The following is a 23,487-nucleotide window of genomic DNA, read 5'->3' on the forward strand; positions in this document are numbered from 1 at the left end:
ATCCCTCTTTTGCCCAGAAGTGTGGGTGAAACAAACACAATTTTACGTTATTCTCCTCACACAATGTGCAGAGAAACAGTGAAGTGCAGCTCCGTCCAACTGCAGAAACAGAGTTCACAATTCATCCAAAGAACATCAGTCATCATCAGAGTAGATCCTGCTGGCTCGTCACCTGTGGATGGAAACTTGTTGAATCATACATCCAAATGTGACCTGTATAACAAACACAGTCCCATATATAAACATCTACATCCAGCTTCCTTATCTGTTTGCTGATGCGTTATACTAATATACTTTCATGAATTACATCAACAGTGTACACAAACAAACTATAAACATTCATCAGGGTTTCCTCTTACCAAAGGGAACAAGCAGGATTTTCCTGCAACCTCAGATGACTGTGTGACCATAGAGCATCTACAGAAAAAGAAGCACTTTTTACAATGTGTATATAACCTACATTACTTACATACAGTTACAACTGACTTAATGAAAACAACCTTTACATTTTCACATTAAAACTTGCTGAGTTAGCATGGCTAACATAATCCGTTAGCATATAGCTGCCACATCTCAACATGAGAAAAGTGTCTTCTTTGGATAAAGTTGTGCGGTAGACCACAACATCAACTCAACGTGAATAAAGTAACGTATATCGTATTTGAGACAACATATTATCACTTTGCTGGAAAGAAATATAAAGGTATCTTTAACATCTCTAACGTTAGCCTAATGTTAGCTCCTAGCTGCATTGTTTGTCATGTCACTTTGTTTGCTGGGAGTTCATTGGCCTATTTTGTTCTAGTTTTTGTACTTTGGTGATCGTACATCATTGTTAGCTGTTGTCCAAAGGGCTCTAGTTAAACTAACGTTAACTTCTGGAACTTAGCTTCAATAACTTATCTGTAATAGCCAAGATAACAAAGGTTGGCAAACGTTATGCTGAATGATTCAATGTAAATACTGTAGCACCAAACAAACGGAGAGACACTCTTGGTAAAGATGGTAAAAAGGTTGTTATATTTTTCTCATATTCTGAGCCAAAAACCTTAACTTCAGTGGCACTTTGGTTAATTAATTGAAGGTAAATTACACGTTTTACTCTGTAGTGCATGAACTATGCTGATCCTCTATCTTGTTGTCTGAGATGGTGATGGCAACGAGATGCTGTTTATCACGTTTGCACTGGGACCTGTAAATTTTGGCTTGTAACTGAAGCTTTTTATCGACCTTCTCAACAATAAAATGATTAGTAAATCCCTCCAATGTGTAATTTAGACCCTTTTGGTAACTTCTAGATGATATCTGATCTCTCTGTCTCCGAAAATCATCAATGGCCTCCTGCGAAATGTCTCCTACTGTGACACCTGCCATAGCGCCTGTCACTGAATGTTGATTGTTTGTCCGAGTGAGTTGCTTAGCCATAGGTCAATTGTCAATTTATTTTAATCTCTTCAGGGACTGACGACATTTTGGAGTGAGTTATGTCACATTACAATGACAATACAGATGAACTGTACACAGTTACTTCTTTCAACAGTTTTTGCTATCTACTTGTTGCTTCACATGGACTGTGTGTAAGCAATGTTGAAATGTAGCCCAATGCTTTGCTGTCCTTAGTTACAGGGAGAGGCTTCACTATTTGACCAGGAAAAAGAAAAATTGTATTTCAATTTAACATTTTGTATTTTAAAACAAAAATCAAGTAACCACTCATTTGTTGGGTGGATTCAATTAAATCACTCTTCTTGTTTTTTTACTCTGGTAGCTTTTATTGTACAGTAACGTAATGATGTAGTTGTCACCTCCAGTTTTCACCTGGTTCACTGTGTGAGCAGCAAACACTGATGCTCAGCCCCACCAGGTGATCCATACAGCTGTTGAATACAGAGATCATCATCATAGCCATAAAGAAGATCTCTCATTAAGACTTTGCTTTCTTATATTGAACCAACCAAAACCAGCAAAATGTCGCTGCTGTGTACTTTTAAACAGCACACAGGTGTTTAAGGCTGAGCTGCAGGGTTGAGTGGGGGTGTGTGGGTAAGCTAACAGCTAACACAACAGCGTCCTACAGCCGCTACCTCTGTAGCCGCTTATTGGCGGAGCAACTCTGTCCTCCATTCAGTGTCCGGACCTTTTATACAGAACAGCGAGGCAGAATAGTCTGCCGTGAACAAACTCTCAGAGGAGAGGAGCGCGATGACCGCAAATGGCAGCAGAGGCTAACGTTAGTTTCTCCTGTCCTCCATGCAGCAGACACACACACAGCGGTGGAGAGCTGTGATAATTTAACTCAGTAATTTAGATGCAGTAATGGTCTGTTTGCTTCCAATATCATTGTAACAATTTATTGATATTTGGAAATTGAATCACGGGTTGCCCATGCCTGCTCTGTGTGTTTGTTGTGATAATAATGTCGAGTATCACATGTATATTATTATACCTTCGGAAATCCGAAGAATACGGGGACACGTGAGTTACCATTGCAACACACATCGAATAGATGAACCTTGTAACCTTGACGAGTGGTTAATATTGGGCTAACTCAACGTCTTAATTTTACCTTTTCAATGTTATCAGCTCATCAGGCGAAAGGGGACCGGCTATCTGTCTGGCTTGCTTGCAGCACTGAACTGAACTGAGGGGCGGGGCGAGGTGGTTGGGTGAAAATTAAGCGCTCTGATTGGCCGAAAGCACTCCGCTTACTCGCAGATCTTCAGTGACAACCTGGTGACTACTTGACTGAAACTGCCGAAATGCAAGATCAAAAAATATGTGTACTTTAGAACATGGAATCGTACAAGCATACTAGGAGGTCAAAATGCGTGACCACTACGCAAAATGCGTACATGTTGGCAGGTCTGATATTGAAAAGACATGTTTGTTAATAAAATTGTCTATATTTACAAAGCAAATTCTAACATATACTGTAAACATCAATAATAATAAACTAACAAAAATTACATATATATTATATAGTATATTATTAAACTATTAACACTTTACAATATAATATAAAACTATATACATGAAGTATAACCTAACTAAAAAACTTGACTTTTTACTTTTTAAAACATTTTTTAACAATAGTCATGTTCTTGAAGAGCTGGAGGAATGTTGTCTGGTGCAGAGAAAGCAGCAGCTATGTGTCCGCGCAGCTGTTCCCCACAATGCAGGTCCACCTCCATCATCTGGAACCAGTGCCTCTTCCACAGGCTCAAGTATGTCCCCATCTCTTATACAGAGGTTGTGCAAAAATGGCTCAACAGGCAATCACCTTGACAGCAAAAGCAAGGTGCACCTCCAGAGCCTCGAGGAAGACAGATCGCTATCTGGTCTTCATAATGCCAAAGGCCCGTTCTACGTCACATGGCACCAAATTTAATATGAACGTCTCTTCTGGTTGGTTGGGTAGGTATTGGGATGATGGCAGTGTGTGGGACTCTTCAGGAGTTTCAGGGTTGAGTCTTGTCCAACCTAAACATAGACATGGAACCATAGACTGTATATAAAATGGACGTAACATCCGTGACGTCACCCATTGGTTTGTGGACTGCTGCTTGGAAGCGAATAGTATCGGATCTGAGCAGCGCCATCTTGAAAATTTCAGGTGCATGCTGGGTATAAAAAAAAAACACGCATGCAGTTTTAAGTTACTTCCACGTTCGCATCATTTCAGAGGACCCGAACTCCCCGCCTGCATGGAACACACACAAACACAGTATCTAATATTCAATTAGGACTAAGTACAAAAAAGGCAACATCTGATAAACCAGCTCTGTAAAAAGGAAGCCTATGGTAAGTCCCTTAAACATGCATTTTCTCTCACATGTTTTTCAAGTAGCGTAGCTCCTGTAAAGAATAGCTCAGTACAATGTGTGTGCTTGAGATGAGGTATTAGAGCCTTTTGACAAATTTTTATAAATTAGTTTATTGTAAACATATCTGTGACATTGTTTTCAACAAAAATCTTTCTTTACAGCCCAGATTCCCTTCTGTCCTCAATCAGACTGTTAAGAAGCTGTTTACATAAAATTGTTATTATTAATGAGCACCTACTCTGGTTGGCTGTAGATGTGTCACCCACCTCCAACCCCAGCAATTTTCCTTAAACTCTGTGTAAAGTAAGAATAAATATGTGTTCTGAGTTTGACATACCACAGAAAAGTGTTGTTAACCACCCTGCCAAATTTGAATGATTAAAAAAAATCGCCAAAGATGTGAATTTAGGCTTCAAAGTTGTGTAAAAGTCAGCCTCTTTCTCTGCTCCCAAACGCTGTGGGAGTGCCCGTCAAGTTCCCTGGAGCCTCACCCCCTACCAAGTGTCACCTGTTCACCACCTCTACCAGAAACATGGACGCTATGTCTGAGAGCTTTCTGCCGCTAGCTCAAGTGCTAGCTCGGTGGCTAACTCGGCGGGTAACTGTAGATTGTAGTAGTAGTATTCGCTATTTTCGCTATTTTTATCTTGAGCCTGGAGGAATAGTTCAGGGCTTCTGCCCTTTTCTATTCATTGAAGGTGGAGCTTGGTGGGCGGCAGGAGGGGCAGGACTCTGGCAGAGGGAGGGCGCATGTGGGCCAAGGCAGGAAGAAAAAGAGAAAAGAGGAAGAGAGATAGATGAAAGTTAAAAGGACAGAAGGATGAAAATTTAAGGAGAAGTAAGGAAAGGTTAAGGAAAAGAAAAAAGGGAAGAAACAAACAAAAACAAAACTAAATAAATAAAATAAAATAAAATTATTTTTTGTCTTTTTTCATTTTGATTTACTTGTGGGTTAATGTGGGTGTGTGTTTTGTTTGTGTGTTCAGTGTTCAGTAGGGGGGGGGGGGGGGGTCATGGGATCATGAAGGGTTTAGGGTGGTAGGTGGTTTTGTAGCTGGATGATATATGACAGTGGGGTGTTGGTTGTGAGCTCGGCCTCCTTGATAGTCTTCCGTAGGGCAGGGTTGGTTGTAGCGGTCTTCAGATATTTGAGAGCTATGGTTTGATGACGTTGTCTTATGGACTGAATGCCTGTAATTGTTTGTATGTAATGGTTGCTGATGAAAAAGGGGAGTCTGTGGGCAAGTTTCAGTGCTTTGTTTTGAATGGTTTGTAGTCGCTGTCGTTGGTTGTCAGAAAGGATGATCCATGCGGGAACGGAGTACTCGAATAGTGGTCTGATGTATGCCATGTATACTTTGATAACTGTTGAGGGTGAGGCGCCATGTTTTCCACAGAGGGCTTTGAGGTGGTTGAGTCTATTGTTTGCTTTTTGTTCCAGTTTGTCAATATGTTTTGTCCAGGTCATGTTGTATTGAAAGGTCACTCCGAGGAAAGTTGCTTCTTTACTGAGGGGGATTTGTTGATTATAAAGTGACAGATTCAGATTCGGTTGCAGGCGTTGATTTTTGGTAAAGAGGATGCATTGTGTCTTGGCAGGGTTTAGTTTGATTCTCCAGAGGTTTGACCAATTTTCTATTTCAGTTATGCATGTTTTAAGTTTTTTGGCTGCAAGTTGTGGACTTTTGGAGCTGGACCAGTAGCAGAGATCGTCGGCGAACTGAGAGACTTTGGCTATGGTGACCGGTGGGTAGTATATGTCAGAAATATAAAGGAGAGAGAGGAGGGGACTAAGGACTGCACCTTGGGGGACTCCTGCTTGGGGGGTAAAGGGTGATGAGATGGACGAGGCAACTTTAACTTTGATTTGTCGGTTATTGAGGAAACTTGAGATGATGGACTGGGTGGGTTGTGGAAGTTTGAGGTTGGAGTCTAGTATTCTGTATATGAGGCCGTTGTGCCATACTTTGTCGAATGCTTTTTCTATGTCGAAGAATATTGCCAGGGTTATTTCTTTTTTGTTGAAATTTCTGTGGATGTCTTCTGATAAGCGGAGGATGTTGTCTGTGGTGGCTCTTCCTTTTCTGAAACCAGCTTGGTGGATTGCAATGAGACCCATTGATTCAATGTGATTCCGTAATCGTGAAGTGAGTATGCGTTCAAACAGTTTTCCAATGTGGCTGAGGAGGCTTATGGGTCGGTAGCTGGTGGCGTTGTGGGGATCTTTTCCTGGTTTGTGAATCATAGTGACGAGTGCAGTTTTCCAGGGGGAAGGGAAGTGGCCAGTGGTGAGACAAGTGGTAAAGAGCTGTCCAAGGTGTTGAAGGTAGATTATCGGTGCTTGTTTTATTAAAACTGTATCAACTGTGTCTTCTCCTGGTGCTTTATTTTTCATTTTCTTTAAGTGCAATTGAATTTCTTGGGTGATGACAGGCTCTGTGAGGGGGTGGAGCTTTGTGTTCAGGTTAGTTGTATATGTCTGTGAGGTCTTGTGTTTTGTTATTTCTTTGTCCACTAAGTCTTTCCATATGTTGTCAAAATTGGGGTCGTTTGGACATGTGTGGGTATTTTCGAGGTGTTTGCGGAAGAGTGTGGCTTTTTCTTTATTTTCGGTGATGGTTATGCCAGATGATTTCAGCAGAGGGATAGTGTTGTTTTGTGGATCTCCATTTATGGTCTTGATTTTCTGCCAGAAGGTTCGGGGGTTTGTATCATGGTCCAGTTGCCTGTAGAAAGTTTTCCAGGTTTTTTGTTTATGAAGGACTAGTTGTGTTTTGATGGTGGTTTGGAGTTTGTTTATTTCTGTCTTGATGTTAGGTGATCTGAACCGGATGTAGTTTCTTCGCAGTTTCCTTTTCTGTCTGATCAATTGGAGGATATAAGGGGGTAGTGACTGTATTGTGGTCTGGTTGGTAGTTTGCGGTATTGTTTCTTCTCTTGCTTGGGTGAGGAGTTGACTGAGCAGGGTGGCTTGATTATCCAGATCGTCGGGTGTGGTAGTGAGAATGGTGGGGGTGTCTTTTAGTTTTATTTCAATGTGTGTTTTGTAGGTTTCCCAGTCTGCTTTTCTGTATTGATATCTCTTGCGTGCAATAACTTGAAGGTGGAAAGAAAATGTGGTGAAAACCGGTAGATGGTCACTGCTGAGATGGTTTGTGGTGTAGAATTGGTGAAGTTTTGAAGCCAGGTCAGGGGTGCAGAGAATTAGGTCCAGGATGTCCGCTGTACCTGTTGCGGGGGAGATGTAGGTGGGTTCATTGGTATTAATGACCGATAAGTTATTGTTATTGAGAATCTGTTGGAGTGCTGTGCCGCTAGAGTTGGTTTTATTGCAGTAGAAGTTGATGTGCTTTGCATTGAAGTCTCCCATGATGAGGGAGCAGTTGGTGTTGGAGGCAGCAGTGAACAGGTCAGCTGAGGGTTTTATTCCAGGGGGGCAGTAGACACTAGTGATTGTGATGAAGTGGTGGGAGTGGATTTTGGCTTTAATTGTGACATATTCGTTCCCTTTGAGTTGTTCTGATGAGAGGTCATGATCCATTTGACTGTATTCAATGTTTTTTCGGATTAAAATTGCTACTCCTCCTCCATGTCCTGTCTGTCGTTCTTTCCTGATGATGTTGTATCCGGGGATTTGAATCCGTGAGGTTTTTGATAAAAGTGTTTCATTTATGGAGGCTATGGAGATATCTTTTTCTTTGAGTAGTTGGATAAGTTCTTGTTTATTTGCTCGTATTCCTCTGATGTTTATGTGTAGAAAAGTGGTGAAAGCCATTATGGGGATTTGTAAGCAGAAGGTCAGGTGTTTGCTCCAGATTACTATATTTGGCTGATTTATATGTTGATGTGTGTATGTTTCCTGATGCTCCTGATTACTTCTTGAATTTTCTTTTCGTCCATGGTAAGTTTTCTGAGGTCATCGCGCAGGTGGGTGAAGTCGGTATTGTCATGATGCTGACTGGGGGGATTGGTGATGGCAGGCTGACCGGAGGGTGGTGCTTTTCTTGTTGATGGGGTTGTGTGTGAGAGGTAGACCGGGCAGGATTTGGAGGCAGCAGAGTGTTCGCCTGCACAGTTGGCACATCTAGCTTCTCGTTTTTGTTTTGTGCATGTTTTGTGGTGGTGATTTTCTCCACATCTGAGGCAGACGACTTGGTTAGTGCAGTTGGTGGATATGTAGTAGTAGTAGTGTGCGCTGAATGTATTTATACCTACAGCAGCAGGGGCGGGTTTATGCTCCGGTGTGTAACCGTGCTATTGGTTAACACCGCCGGTTTGATTTTAAGACCCACCCATTAAATCCAGACAGAAATCTTGAAACAGTTTGTGAAGCCTAGCTCCACAATTCAAATCTAAATGGTTGAAATGCTTTTTACACCTTTTTAGAAATACATTTATGACCTATTTAATGTGTTTAGAAGAAAATGTCTGAATTCACTTTACACGGTCTTTAAGATCATATCTAAGTGTTCTAAAAAAGTAAAAGTAACTTTTTAAAATGCACCCGGAGATCCCTAGCTTAGCTTGAGCAAAATACCAGTATCCTGTTTTTTTGTCATACAGCTGAAATGCAAACCCTGACTACAGATGTTATGTTTAAAGCCTTTGGCTGACTATTTAATATGGCATTCTCCTCCCCCTCCACTATTTGCATGTTATACTTTTCTAGATCCCCATTGCTACATGAAACAACCACAATCTTAGAAATAGCCACCTACACATTCAAAATGTCAAGTTATGTTTGTATTTTATATCAGTAAAGTATGTCACATAGTGGACAATTTTTTTTTCAGTTTTATGTGTGTTTTCTTTTGGGTGACTTAGCCATTTTGATGCCAGTGCTACAACAAGCTCCCCCCACCACTATTTTGCAACAAGAAGGAACAACTATTTGGATATTGGATATTGGAGTGCAGGACAAATCAAGACCAACAATTGTACAACAGATGGTCATTATATGCATGTGTGTGCATTCTATAGTTATTAAATTAATGCAATCTTACCTTCAACCATCAATTTACTCTACATTATCAGTGCACGTTTTTGCTGAGATGCTCAGGTGTGCATTCATCGGCAGCATTACTCTTGTTTTGTGTGACCCTGACAACCTTTTGGGTGGATATCCTATCAGCAGCAGGGGCTTCAGGCCAAGGGTATGTAACTTTTCAAGCTGGAAAAAGAATTATTAAAGAGATATTTTAGATAAATTATCTATACACAAAACTGTAGTTTACTGTTTAATAACTAACTGCTATCCACAAGCTTGCCCTAAAATAACAAGAAAGCTACATAAGAAATCATCTACACTAATATCTTGGCACTATGACAAAAGCAATAATTTGTACATAATTTTTGGATAGATAAATGAGAGTTTCAACTTTGGAGTTTCAACTTCAAAAACATAGTAGTTAAAAAAAAAAAACATTTAAAAAAAGTAGTTCAAAAATCATGAATTATATTCTCATTAATGATAAATTAATACTGTGAATGTGAGGCAATATATACCAATTAATTTATTAGCCTATGTCAAAGTAATAAAACATGTTTTACACTTATGGTGAATTAGATAATTCTGTAAACATACCAGAATGGCAGCATCATCCAGTATGTGGGATTTTGTATTGTTTTTCTCCACTGACGACAACCAGTGTTTCTCAATACTATGAAATGTTTGTATTTTTGGAGTCTCACATTTCTGGGCTGTGGATGATTGCAAAAGTTGCACATTTTCAGCCCACAGCATATTTTTTCATTGCATTGTGGGCAAGTTTTTGGGATCCTCCAGTCATTTTTTGTAAAGATTTGAGAGACAAACACAAGATACAAACGAAACAGACACAATATACAAACAATACAATGAAGAGAGTGAGAGTGAAAGTGAAAGAGAGAGAGAGAGTGATTGAGAGACAAGAGTGAGAGAGAGAAAGAAAGTGAATAATTGAGAAAAAGGAATTTAAAGAGATGAGAGAGAGCAAGAGAATGGCTCTTAAAAGTGCTGTTGGTTTATATGTGGGTGTGGGTATGTGTTTGTGAGTGTGTCTGGTATGAAAGTGTTGCAAAAATCTGTAAAACAGGAAGCAGAGAAACATGATTAGTATAGCATTTGAAATAAATGAGCATTTTTAAATTTCTATTACCAAAATATTGTAACTATTGATTACATCTTTATCTAATGAAATTACAATATACCTAATAAAAACAACCATTGCTGTACACAGTCAAGCAACTAAAAATAATGGAAACTTTTTGCACTGCTTGTAGTGCTTTTATCTGTTGTTGTATATTCCATTTTATCAAATGATGAGTAAAGTGAGTTTCATTAAAATATAGCATCATAGTGTGCGCAGGATACTCTATCTGTAGATTGGTTGTGGGCAGTGGCGGCTGGTGACAAAAATGTTTGGGGGGGCGCAGTTTGATGGTTGGTGGTCCTAGGGTTAGTGTCAAACAAACCGTAGCACCACTTCATACTGCAGCAAAAAAAAAAATAAGAAAGGAAAACCAATCTAAAAACAACACAAAACACTATAATGTTCCCTGGTTTGTCCCAGTATGGTATCTCAGACCCACAGAGAGAGGAATAAAAAAATTATAACCAGACATGATAAAATTCACTCACATCACCTAAAGATACCAGCAGTTAAAGCAGAGTTACCAATAAGGTCATGTGCTTAAAAAGAGACACCACCTATATTTTAGTTATTGTGTCTTCAGTCCTGATTTCACTGTAATCTGTTAGTTGTTGCAATACCTAAACATGACAATAGATGGCGCATTAAGCACTATACACTGCTCTGATTAAGCATAACTTATTTAACTTATTTTAATAATGAAATGTACCCCAAATCAACTGTAATAGTCAAAATTACTTCCATCATTTCTTATCCTGCATTTATGCATTTTAATTTTCTTTTATAAAGTATTTTTAACCGTTTACAATATTAATAAGAGGAATGCAGCTACTACCTGATCTTTGTCCTGTTGGAGCTGCTGGATGCAGCCACTAATATGGACTGAATCTATGTTCCTCTTCTGGAGCTTGGCATAGCAGAGGTCCACATGTGGCCAGCTGCAGACAGAGCTTAGCAATGCTAAGTCTGCTAAAAACAACTTAGCTCCATGCTTTTGTCTTGATGGCTGCAGCTTTCTGTTTGCATTTTTTCAGAGAGATGTTTTAGGTCTAGTTCCCCTGTCGTTGTCCACAACGTTTCGGTGCCGACACTTTGAAACATCAAACAGATAAAGCAATAAAAGGAATAACTCACACTGCATCCAGCTAGCCAGCTCCGTTTATCATAACTGATAGAAAAATTAAATACAAGACTGAGGCTGAAACCAAGTTCAAAAGTCAAGTTACTTTTAATTCTTGCAAGAAGGAGCAAATCAACAGATACACAGCTACCAACCGTGGACAGAGTAATGCTCAGAGGGCAGTCCTCCTGAGTACAAGCTTTATACTTATACTATACAAAAGTAGCAAATCATCTTTATCAACAAGTGTTATCAGGGCACCAGGTGGTGGGCTGTTTTCCCTCTGGAGCCGTCCCGTGCTGTCTCCGTTGTGAGTCTTTCTCTCCCCCACCACTGCGACCTTCACATTCTCTTAGTCACAACAGTTCATAACACATGATGGAAATGTACTGCTTCTTGACCTTTTAGCTTTGTGGCCTCTACTCTACAAGTGTGGAATGCAAAGTATAATGCATACACTTTTAATCATTACTATAGTCATAAAAATAGTCACGCTAACCATTCTAACACATACTAATATAATATATAAAAGTACAATCACCACTAAACCAAATATAATGCTGCAAACTGATAATGCAAATGTGAAAATGAATATAAGACATTGGTATTACCGGTTATAGGAACATAAAATGAATAAGAGTTTGGTATTTTCCCATCAATAACAGCAGCGGGAGAAGCTCCGGGTCTCAGCTTGTCCTGCATCACCTGCTGCTGCTGAAGCCGGTCCAGTCCAATCTTCTTTCTCTCGTCAAGTAAAAGTCTTGTGAAATTATGTTTTTGTAGAGAAATTACCAAATAATCTTCTTTAATTTCCGCGACTCCACTTTAACGTCATCTCCTGAAACTACCGTCAGCAGGAGTTTGGGTGACAGCAGCTGACGGGAGGGCATGAATGACAGCCGGAACTGTCCAATCACAGTAGATTAAAAAACATGAAACAACAATAATTCGCTGCCAATAAAAGTGGGCGTGCCTGGGAAACGTGACGCAGGTCAATGAAAGAGCAGCTTCAGGTCATGTGCTTGGCAAAAGTTTGAGGGCTTGCATTGACTCCCATTAGGCCGGCGCCCCGCATACAGGAAGTACATATAGAAATTAATAAAATACAATTTGGAATCGATTTATAATGAATGCTGACAGGTGCTGAGAGACTAACAGGTGCATTTTACAAGCAAATACTTTTTATTTCATAATGATTTAGCATTATCTAATTAATTTATATTTAATATGTTTAAGTAGACTTTCTCTAGATATTTGGAGGGGGCGGCGCACCAGCGTCCCGTATTAACCAGCCGCCACTGGTTGTGGGTTTTCTTTTTATTTGATTATGAATTTATTGTTATGGGTCTGACCGCAGGATGAGCGACCAGTCCGATCCTCTGGAGAAATTCCAGGGCCACTTTTTGTTACAATCCATCCTTGATGGCGGTCATCTCCAAACTTCTGACATTTGCCTTGCACTAAATAAAGCACACAAATCTGTTTCTGATTGTCTGTACAACACTTGAAAAAATAACATCATGCCTTAAACTGATTTTGAAAGCCGGCTGAGATTGTCCTTTTAGCTGCCTAGATAACAATAACTCAAATCTGCTAGTTGACATGACAGCTAAAAACTGCACATTAATAGTTGGCAGGTAGCCAACATTAACAGATTCAATCTAATCTTCAGAGAAGAAACGCTACAGAGAATGGGCAACAATGGATGGAATAACAGTATTACATTTTTGTGTTTAAAATTACTTTTGTTTACTTTATGTGAATAACCTCTGCACAGGTGGAATACACAATGTGGGTCTGCAACAAATACCTGAAGTCTGGTGAGAATTCTCACTGTAGGAAAGAGTAGACGAAAGACAGCTGACATTTTTATCTTTATCAAAATTAGAACTTTAATTTCTTTTAAATATATATACACATACAAACATATAAAAAAAATGAAGAGCCTCAGGGACACATATTTGAACAGAATGAATTATTCCTCAAAAGCCTGGTGCGTTCCCTGCAGAGATTGTTGCCCCATTGCTAATAAGTTATTTGGCAGGTTCCAAATTGAGCACACCAGTGCTGGCTTCATAAATAAGTTTATGGATATGAAATTTAACAAATGCCTTCCTTTTGGGCGACAATCTCTCCAGGGCAGGAGCCATGCTTTTGAGGAATAATTCATCCTCTGAGGGTGGAGGTTTTTTGAGGTTTTGGAGGGCTTCCAGGAGAAGAGCCTCTATTTTCTCCTGTCTGTCTTCTTCCTCCCTGGCTCTCTTCCTGGCCCTCTTCGTCACTGTATGAAATGGAAAAAAACATATTTTATCAAACTACTATCGTCCAAAAAATGCAATAGTTGTAAGTACTCAATATCCAAGTTAATATTTGTTAAAATATTGAAATCAGACAACAAACAAAAGACAAAAGTCAAACATGAAAGGCAATCAATACATTACTTGTAATAGTGAAAAACACACTTCGTGCAAAAATTGTACGCATACCATAAAAAAAATGCACTTGTCATGTACATACCTTTTGGCGGTCTTGCCACAAAAGCAGCAGCAGAGGGAGCGACAGCTGGAGCATTAGCAGGGGGGGCAGCAGCAGACTCTGGCTCACTGTCAGAATCAGCTTGGTCTGTAGTAGTGACAAACATGTCTTAGTTTTTTGTTTGGTACATACAGTATATTAATTGTCTAGGTCATTCTAACTTTAACTGTCAATTACAGCACCCGCCCCATGTTACCAAAAACACACGTAAATTAACTGTTGAATCTAGTGAACTGTTAACTTTCTGCCGAGAAAGCCAGCTATGCCAACTGGGGCTATGCTAATGCTAACGTTCATAGATGCTAACCAATAGCTGCAAACACGCAACAAATACATATTTACAGAACTTACCAGGTAATCCAGCCAGCTCGCTGACTTTCGCCCATGCCTGCTCCTTTCTGTTTCGATCTCTATAAAGGAGACAGGACGTGTCGTATAATGCTGGATGAGCTGTTACCCCCACAGTAAGTTTGTTCTCCATTTTCTTTTTTTTCTTCTTCTTCTTCTTCTTCTTCCTTTGTTTAATGGCGGTTGTCAAACAACGAATTGGTGCATTACCGCCACCTACTGGAATGGAGTGTGGAGCAAAGTGGCTATAACACCCTCTCCAAAATAACTAAATAAATACCAAAAAAACACAACAAAAAAACACATACTTTATATCCTCCCCATTAAACCACTCACTCTAAGAAACTCTAACATTAATTGCCAACACCTACTTCCAGCATGTTCCTGTAACATGGTTCTGAGGTCATACTGTATCCTATTGTCAGTAAGCTTTCTAATCCACCTCTGTCTTTCGGCTTCATACCCCTGACAATGCACCATAACATGCTCTACTGTTTCAGGTTGACCACATTTCTCACATTCCCCTGTGTTATGTTTCGTAATTTTAGCTAGTATACCATTAAGTGCAGTATGCCCAAACCTAAGTCTTGATATTATAGTTTCCTCTCTTCTGTCCCGTCCTGCACTTCTCATGTCTCCCACTTTCCTTTGTATTGTCTAGAACCACCGTCCTGTCCTCTCTTCCTCCCATTGCTTTTGCCACCTACTCCTCAATCTTTGTTTGATTATGTTCTTGACTTCCAACTTACTGAGGCTAACTGCCAAGTCAACAACACTATTCTTTGTTGCCTCCTTCGCAGCCTTATCTGCCGCCTCATTCCCTTTCACCCCAATGTGTGCCGGTACCCATAGAAACACCACTGTAACCCCCATCATTTGAATCCTGTAAAGTGTTTGTTGCACCTCAATCAAAATATCTGGTCTGCTGTGTGAGTGACTGTACTGAAGACTCTTGAGTGATGAACTTGAATCAGAACAAATAACTGCTCTGAGGGGCCTTACCTCTTCAACCCAGTGCACTGCTAATAGTATTGCCACCATTTCCCCTGTGTACACAGACACTTCCCCAATGATCCTTTTCCATACTGTTACCTGAAACTCAGGAACAATAAAAGCTACTCCTGCCCTTTCTGAATTCTTGGATGCATCTGTATACTGTTGAAAGTAAACAATATATCTATCAATATATGCCTGTACAGTCTGTACATTATACCCAAACTCTCCCTCCTTGCTCTTCTGTATTAGTATTGTAAAATCTACTGTGGCATTTGGCAATACCCAAGGTGGAACGATTGACAATGGTACTGTCGGACTTACATCTAAATGTGCTATTTCAATCTCTTCTGTTTCCTGTGTTATTGTCCAACCAAAACTTTACTGTCCCTTTTTCCCTTTTCCCAACACGGTTCTCAGCCTCAATGTCTGATATTGAATAATGTCCAGCTTTCTCAGGGATGTGCTTGCCGCAGATCCATACACCACACATCCATAATCTAAGAAAGACCTAATCAACCCACAATATATGGCTTTTAGCGCACTCCTGTCTGCCCCCCAGGCATACCCCACCAAACACCTCATCACATTTAAGACTTTTTTACATTTATCCAGCACATTTTGAATATGCACCGCCCATGTGAGTCTCTCATCAAACCATATTCCTAAAAACTTAAACTGTTTCACTCTCTCCAGTTCTTGATTGTACAATCTTAATTTAATTGTGTCACCAATTATTTTCCTTATAAAAACCATTATCTTTGTCTTATCAACTGAAAATTTGAATCCCCATTTATAGGACCATTCCTCTATTTTTGTGATTGCACTCTGTACATTCTTTATGATAAACTTCAGATTCCTTCCCCTCTTCCAAATTGCCCAATCATCTGCGAAGAGAGACACCCCCATTTCATGTCCTAATCCTCATAAACACATCATTTATCATTATAGAAAAAAAATATGCTATGCCAGGTTCACAAAGTAAAAGTCCCACCAAATGTTTGTGTCAAACCAACTGATCCTAATTATCACAACTCCTCAGCCAGCTACATCAGGTAATTAGAAGGTTAATTACCTGTGTTAAGTGCACAGGCAGCAGGAATACTCGGTAGGACTTTTACTTTCTGAAGCTGGGTTTGAAAATAATCTATACTTAAGATGTAGTTTTCCCCTTCTGCGCAAACCTTTTTCTGCATTCCACTTCTCATCATTGGCACTGCTGTCTACCTCACTGTCCTCACTTTCAGATGGGATTTCTCTAACATGCAGATCCTTCTGTTTTCTTCCATAGAACAATCTTAGGCTATGTCCACAATTTTATCTGTCAAACTGTGTTAAAAGAAGATATTTTAATAAACAAATAGATTAAAAAACACATATTTAGAGCTTATACTGTATGCAAATACATGTGATAATATGATAACCCCCACCCAAAAACAATGTTAGCAAAGACATTCTTTAAAAGTTCCCCTTATTGCACATCATTGCAAAAAGAAAAAGTGTATTTCTAAACAAACAAAACTTTAAAAAAAAACCTCCATTAAACCTGACAAAAGGCTTATTTATACACCTTTATACACACTGAGGTATTTTTTAAATATTAAATAATATTAATAATGCAAATGATCACCATGTGCTCCTGCAATATAAAAATATGTGTTCAGATTAGTTGATACCTTTAACACGTTACGTTATGGCTCCGCCCTTAGCAACCGTAAGGAGTCCATAGCAACGGAGAAGACAAAATCAACAAGGAACAAGTTCTGATATTTTTTTAACCTCAAAACCGGCAGTTATTTCTACTAATGTAATTAGACTATTAGTATCACATACCCACTTGCAATATATGTAGTCTTTCATTTAAAAGAATTACCGCTTTTGAAATGGGGGACAAAAACAAACAAAGTCGCCCCAAACGTATTTTTATCAACGACGTCGACAGGTATTCCTCCAAGCACATCGCTAAGGTAAAGTCAAATGTAGGTTATGCTGTTCGTTTAAAATGAGCGAGGTGTCTTTCGCTATAACGTCAGTATGTCTTCCACAGTTTTTATCAACATGCACAGAGACGTCTGAAGATGCTGAAGCAGAGGAGACGTCTGCCTCCCCTGCTGGTCCACCTGTTTTTCACATAGTTGCAACTGTGTCCTCTTCCTCCAAACATGAGACAGCTAAATTTCTGCTGGAACAATACAAGGTGAGTCAAAAAGTAAAAACATCATATAAAACTATAAACAATTCAGCTTCTTCTCTGCTGAGCTGTAATAAACTCTAACAAACTGAATTATTAAACCACCACAGCGCCTCTTTATGTAACAAACTGCATCACTACACAGGTGTATATTTCTATCTCTTTGTAAGCTGCTCATTGTTAATTGATATACTGTGCATACCTATTTATAATCAACTATAGCCATTTCACATTGTTTATCATAACCTGTACTTAAATACATTAGCACTCACTGTTTGTTTGCAACCTGTATAGGCTATATTAATATTGTACACATCAGCTATTTTTACTGTTCATTTATAACCTATTTATATTTCATACACCAGTATTCAATGCTGTACATCATATAACATGCTCACAGTATATCACATGCATACATATGTCTGCACAGGCTTAGAACTACTACTTTAATCTGCACACTTCTACAACAAAGTGTATGTATAGCTTAATGCTTCCACTTTACTGACAAATACAGGCAGAGGTAAATGGTGTGGTTACATTAACCACTTCATTTTAGTTATTAGTTGTGTAAATTACCTACCTAGGTAAAATTTTGAAATACTTATTTACTTGAATGTACCATTTTATGCCACTTTATACATACATTCCTCTGAATTTCACACACAAATGAATATTGATCTTTTTTCAACTCCACTACCTGTCTTGGGAGAAAAAGCAGTCAGTAGTACATAAAGTAGTTAATTTCGGCACTGAATTAATAAACTAATAAACATGTCACTAAGAAGTGAATGCATCATTAATAAAGGATAATATAATAGATTAAGATTTAAGAAGGAGCTAGTCAGCATAATTATTGTAAATTATTGAGTACTTTTACTCAAGTTAATATAAATGCAGGACTTTTACTTGAAGTGAAGTATTTTTATATTGTGTTATGCTACTTTTACTTTAAGTAAAGGGTCTGAATACTTTTGTCAACACTCTATAAATGTACTACAGTATAACAGTTGAGTTATTTATGTCTGTCTTTAGAAGATCCAAATAAAAGACAGTGCTTAATAAGTTTTACAATGTACTTTGCAGTCACCATCCCGAGATGAGCTTCTTGAGCGCCTGCTGGAGTGTGATGTGGTTGTGTACAACATCTCAGAAAATACAACACAACAGCAGGTTGAAGAGGCAACATGGGCACTCACAGGTAAGGGAATGAGGTCAATTTATAACATAGTTTTTAGAGGTGCAAAGGGCAATTCTGGTGATTTGATTGATGTTGTCTTCAAATTATGCCATACTGTTTCCTTTATCCTCCCTGTACTTTGTTTTCCTTCTTTAATAAACAGCCCTTCAGGCTCAGATGGAGAACTTCAAGAGTCGGAAAATGTTCATCTTAGTCTCGACGGTGATGACGTGGGCCGCGACCAAGCCACAAAATCCGGTAAGCCTGGAGAAAATTCAGGCTAACTGTCCTGTCCATAAAACGCCACCAGCATCATTATAGTTTCTCTCCTCAGGATGAACCAGATGTTCTGTTAACAGAGGAAGAGTTCAGAAGAAGAAGGCCTCATACCAGTTTCAAAAACCACAACAATCTGGAGAAACTTGTGCTCAAACTGGGCAGAGGTGTAAGTAGATTATTGTGATGAAAATTGAAATATACTTGAACACACAGCACAGGAATGTAAATCTACGCCATCATAATGTTTTTGTGCAGTCCCAACTTCTTCACCACAAAATGAATATAGCTTCTGTTATTTGATTTTTACCATCTTGCAGAAAAAATCCAAGCTTATCGGCTTTGTTGTAGCTGCCGGTCTTCAGTATGGAAAGGGAGAGAACCTCTTTCACTTCTTTTTCAAGGTAGATATTAACCTAAGTAATCAATGTGACACATGTATCTCTTTTTGTACTATAATTAGTATTTTCTATTTTTCTAACAGGTGTCTTGGCTGATGCTGTGTCCAAAAGTTCCTGTATTTGGAAATGGCACAAATTTCATCCCCATGATTCACATATATGACCTCGCAGGGTGATCTTGCTTTACTGTTCTTCAACATATAGAATTTGTTTATTGAATTAATAAGTGCAGCGCTGGACTGACTGTGATCCTCTTTCAGGGTGATACAGAACATCATTCAACTCAAGCCAAAGTCAAAGTATATTCTTGCTGTCAATGATGCCAAGAACACTTTGGAAGAGATTGTAAAGGTAACCTCATCATAAATAAGAATGTAGCATGTACATTAATAAAATAGTGGGTTTATTTGTAGTTAAATACTACTGTAGGGTACTCCACATACTTCTCATCACTCTGTGAACTTCCTTCTGTGAACTAACAAGCAAAATGACCAAAAATTAGAATGAATTGATAAACAAATAACTCTTTCTCACTCTTGACCCTTTAGATGATAAGCGATGTGCTTGGGCCAGGGGAAATGAACAAACTACCAGAACAGAAAGCCATCACTATGAAGGCTTTTAAGGTACAGTATGTGATTATTTTTCTTGCTTTGTGCAACCTAAAATCTAGTCTAGGTTAGCATTCAATATGCATATTCAAGTATTTTGTCATTTATGATTTTTTTCATGCTCAGTTCATAATTATCACCATGATCAAGCACCTCCGAAAGTGAAAATCCGACCTAGAGATGCTGAAAAGTACCCTATTATCAAACAATTAAATATGGCTTATTTTCTTTTAATTTGAATATCCAACCAAGCTGTAGTACAGTCTTAACTATTACTGTAAGTGTTAAATGGAAAATTATGCTCAATCCATTTGCTAGATTTTATATCCAGGATGACATTTCTAGCCCAAGACTCAGAGTTTTTCTCTGGCTTTGAGTGAGAGTTGGTCTGAGGCACAAACATGAATTCTGTGTTTCTCATTTCAAGCCAGAGGAACTGGAATACCTGAGTATCAACCTCCGCTTGGATGCTTTTATTATCAAAGACTCCTTCAACATCCGCTGGACGTCTGAAACTGGGATGGTTGAGAACATGGAGAGCATTGTGGAAGAATACCAAAAAACCAGGCAGCTACTTGTGAGTGTCCAAGTTCATCAAATTAAGAATTTAATTAGTATTACATGTAGATGTGTACAAGACTAAATAGCAGCCACTGTTACACTGGAAAACCTGTTGAGCAAGTCTGAAGCGCCAGAGGGCATAAGAGATGTCCCAATACTGATACTGCTGTCTCTTTGTTTTATCATTATAAGATTTGAATAGAATAAAAATAAAAGATAATTAATCTAGACCTGAATTCAGCATTCAGTTATCTCGTTGATACACAATATAAAAAGTTCCCACGACTCATGCATAAAACAGGATATCTGCTTTTTCATTTACTGAACATCTGTAGCCAGTCAGGATCTGCCTTGTTGGACCTCCAGCTGTGGGTAAAACCACCATTGCAGAGAAGCTCTGCAAACATTACCAAATACACCACATCAAGATCCAAGAGGTCATTGAAGACAAGACCACACAACTGGTTAGTGGATGCAAAGATTTTCATTTTTCCTCTCATTGCAGTAACATAACAAAAGGAAATATGCTGCCCTCTTGTGGAAATGAGTTACCTTCTTTTAAAACTAGATGCATTTCATATTTGACTACATTTTGAAATGTGCATGATACCGTGATGAAAATACACATTCATTGTCCATTTTTTATGTTTCTCTCTGTACACCACAGAATGAAATAGTGAATGGAGCTGACACTGGGTATGTCAGTGAAGATGTGGTGGCTGCTGCACAGAGACAACTGGAAAATATCAACAGAAGCAAGGAAATGAATGAAGGTTAGATGTAAAAGCACAAAGTAGTGTTATTCATCTCACCTCAGCTCATCTGTTGTCTCTTCATGCAAAATAAATATTCTTTTATTATTCTGCCATACTCAAAAAACTACAATGTAGTTTTCATTTTGGTTCAAAAACAGTATTTAACAACTTGTGATTTGGCTGTTTGTGTACAGATACAACATTTTAGTTCTCATAATTGCTCTCCTTTTCATGCTTTAATCACATCATCAGTTTGTGTTGGGTTTTCCATTTGAGTGTCTCCCTATTTTTGCCCTTTAGGTCGACTCCCTGACCATCTGGTTTTTGACATTTTACAAGAAAAGCTCAGTTCAAAGCCATGTAGGAACCATGGATTTGTTCTTGATGGCTTCCCTAAGACTTATGAGGAAGCAAAGCTGATTTTCTCTGGTGAGTTGAATCAATTTATTTACTTATTCAATAATATTTACTGCCCTAATGTGTATGCACCAATTTTATTGTTCAGATGAGGACATGGAGAACCAAGACTCGACGTCCAAAGCTCCTCTGTACAACAAGAAAATCACTCCAGGTTGTTGATTTAATCATAATATTAATTTACCACAAATACTCTCCCCATAATTTAATAATGCAAAACATTTTGGTTGAGGTATGTTTTTATTATCCCCATTGTTCTATGTTTTGCAGAGCATGTTTTTGCACTAAATGCCTCTGATGATTTCCTGACAAAAAGAGTACAAGGACTTCCAGAGAATGTAGCAGAGAAAATGTGCTACACCGAGGACAAGTTTATCTCCCGTCTGATGAGATACAAACAACTCAGTGACGCTGAGGAAACCCTGCTGGACTTCTTTGACGAGCTTGAGATTCACCCAGAACATATTGGTACTGTCCTTAAAGCCACATTGTACATATCAGAACAAAATGGGAATCCAGACTGCAATAAAGAAACTTTTATTATTACAAAATGCATAAATAGCATTTAAACAATCTTTAAAAGTATCTGATTTAGATAATGAAATTGTAGAAAAGGTTACAGTGTGATCACAGAGTATGTTGTTGGCCTTGAAATGACTAGACAAGACTTTCCATAAACCTGTTTTATGATTTATGTTGCTTCTTAGGTCAGCATTTCCTGTTAAAGATGATAAACATGTTGAGGTGTGAAGTGATTTTTCTGACAGTCAACTTCTTCCAGAATCTGGCATATTATGATTAAAGATTGATGAACATTGTTAATGTGTCTTGTTCCTCTCCAGAGGTGGACACAGATGATCCAGAGTACACAGACGTTATGAAGAAGATCACCGAGATGGTGGGGGTCCCCAAGAACTACGGCCTCAGCCCAGAGGAACAGGAGGAGGAGGACAGACGGCAAGAGGAAGAGAGGAAGCAGAAAGTGGCCACTGAAGCAGCTGAGAAGAAACGCAGGAACGAGGCTACGTTGGCTCAAATGGCTGCTCGGTATGAGGAGTGGGTAAGTGAAGGAGAAACAAATAGAGAGGCTGTGTTGCATGATACAATCACAGATGGAACCGATTGCCTCGCGTCATCTTAAAGTTATCTGCAACACAATAGAGAGAAGATGAGTAATCCAGAAGAAAAAGAAGAAGAGGAGAAAGAACAGATGCTTTCTTTACTGCTTAACATGTGGAAAAAACAAAAACAAACAAATACACAAAAGATATACTCCACTCTGATGCAGTAAACCTTCTGGGCAAAATTATTCTGTTACATTCAGTTATATAAATGTGAAAAGATGCAGGGGTTCAAGACCATATAAGAAACAAATCTAAAACATATAAAATACACATATTTATCAGTAACATAAATATTTAGATATTTATCAATGTTACTTATTACAATTGTGCTTTTCCTACTGCCACATGTCCAAAGTCTCTTCTGTTCTTTTATTATATTTCATTAGCAGAAGAATTTGTCTGAGGTGAAGAGGCAGGAATGTGAGCTGCTGGAAGCTCACTGTATTCCCCTGAGGAACTACCTGATGAAGTATGTGATGCCCTCGCTCACTGAGGCCATGTTAGAGTGCTCCAAGATCAAACCAGAGGACCCTGTTGACTTTTTGGTATTAATACACTTTCTAGTATATCGTCAGCTGATATTGAACCAAACTGTCTCTTTTAAACATCAGTGAATTCATACAGCTGTTTTACTGTTTTTGCAGGCTGAGCATCTTCTTCGAAACAACCAACAAGATTAAGAATCGTCCCTCAAAAACATGATCCAACCTAAATATTGATTTCCAGCAATTGAGGCTTGTTTTTTATTCCAGTTATTACGATCAAGAGATAATTGTACCACACATTGTTATGTAAAATAGGTATTGCATCAGTGTGACAGGCTTACAGTAAATATGAGGATATTTAAACTAAAGTGTTATTTATTATTCTAACATTTAAGCAATTGATTTCATAGTTTTATGGCCAGATAGTTTTACTGGAAGTCCTCTGATACAATTATTGTGGCTTAAACTGTTGTTTTTTCCTTTGTGACCCCAACTCCAACCAAAGCAACTAAAGCAGAGCACGTCTTTTGCCAAGTTG

The 23,487-nt window shown here is 38.7% G+C and overlaps 1 protein-coding gene across 1 annotated transcript; it reads left to right on the top strand.

The window, feature by feature from the left end:
• Positions 1-16,834: 16,834 nt before the first annotated feature.
• Positions 16,835-23,144, top strand: LOC133997384 (adenylate kinase 7-like). The gene is made up of 18 exons (XM_062436960.1): positions 16,835-16,918; positions 16,999-17,148; positions 18,226-18,340; positions 18,483-18,610; positions 18,654-18,764; positions 18,916-18,999; positions 19,080-19,168; positions 19,257-19,347; positions 19,545-19,622; positions 20,035-20,184; positions 20,504-20,632; positions 20,836-20,941; positions 21,224-21,352; positions 21,429-21,494; positions 21,611-21,808; positions 22,183-22,400; positions 22,851-23,009; positions 23,109-23,144. The coding sequence occupies exons 1-18, from the start codon at positions 16,835-16,837 to the stop codon at positions 23,142-23,144; spliced, it is 2,121 nt and encodes a 706-aa protein (XP_062292944.1).
• The last annotated feature ends 343 nt before the right edge of the window (positions 23,145-23,487 follow it).

Source organism: Scomber scombrus, chromosome 17 (genome assembly GCF_963691925.1).
Source record: "Scomber scombrus chromosome 17, fScoSco1.1, whole genome shotgun sequence".
Taxonomy (NCBI): Eukaryota; Metazoa; Chordata; class Actinopteri; order Scombriformes; family Scombridae; genus Scomber; species Scomber scombrus.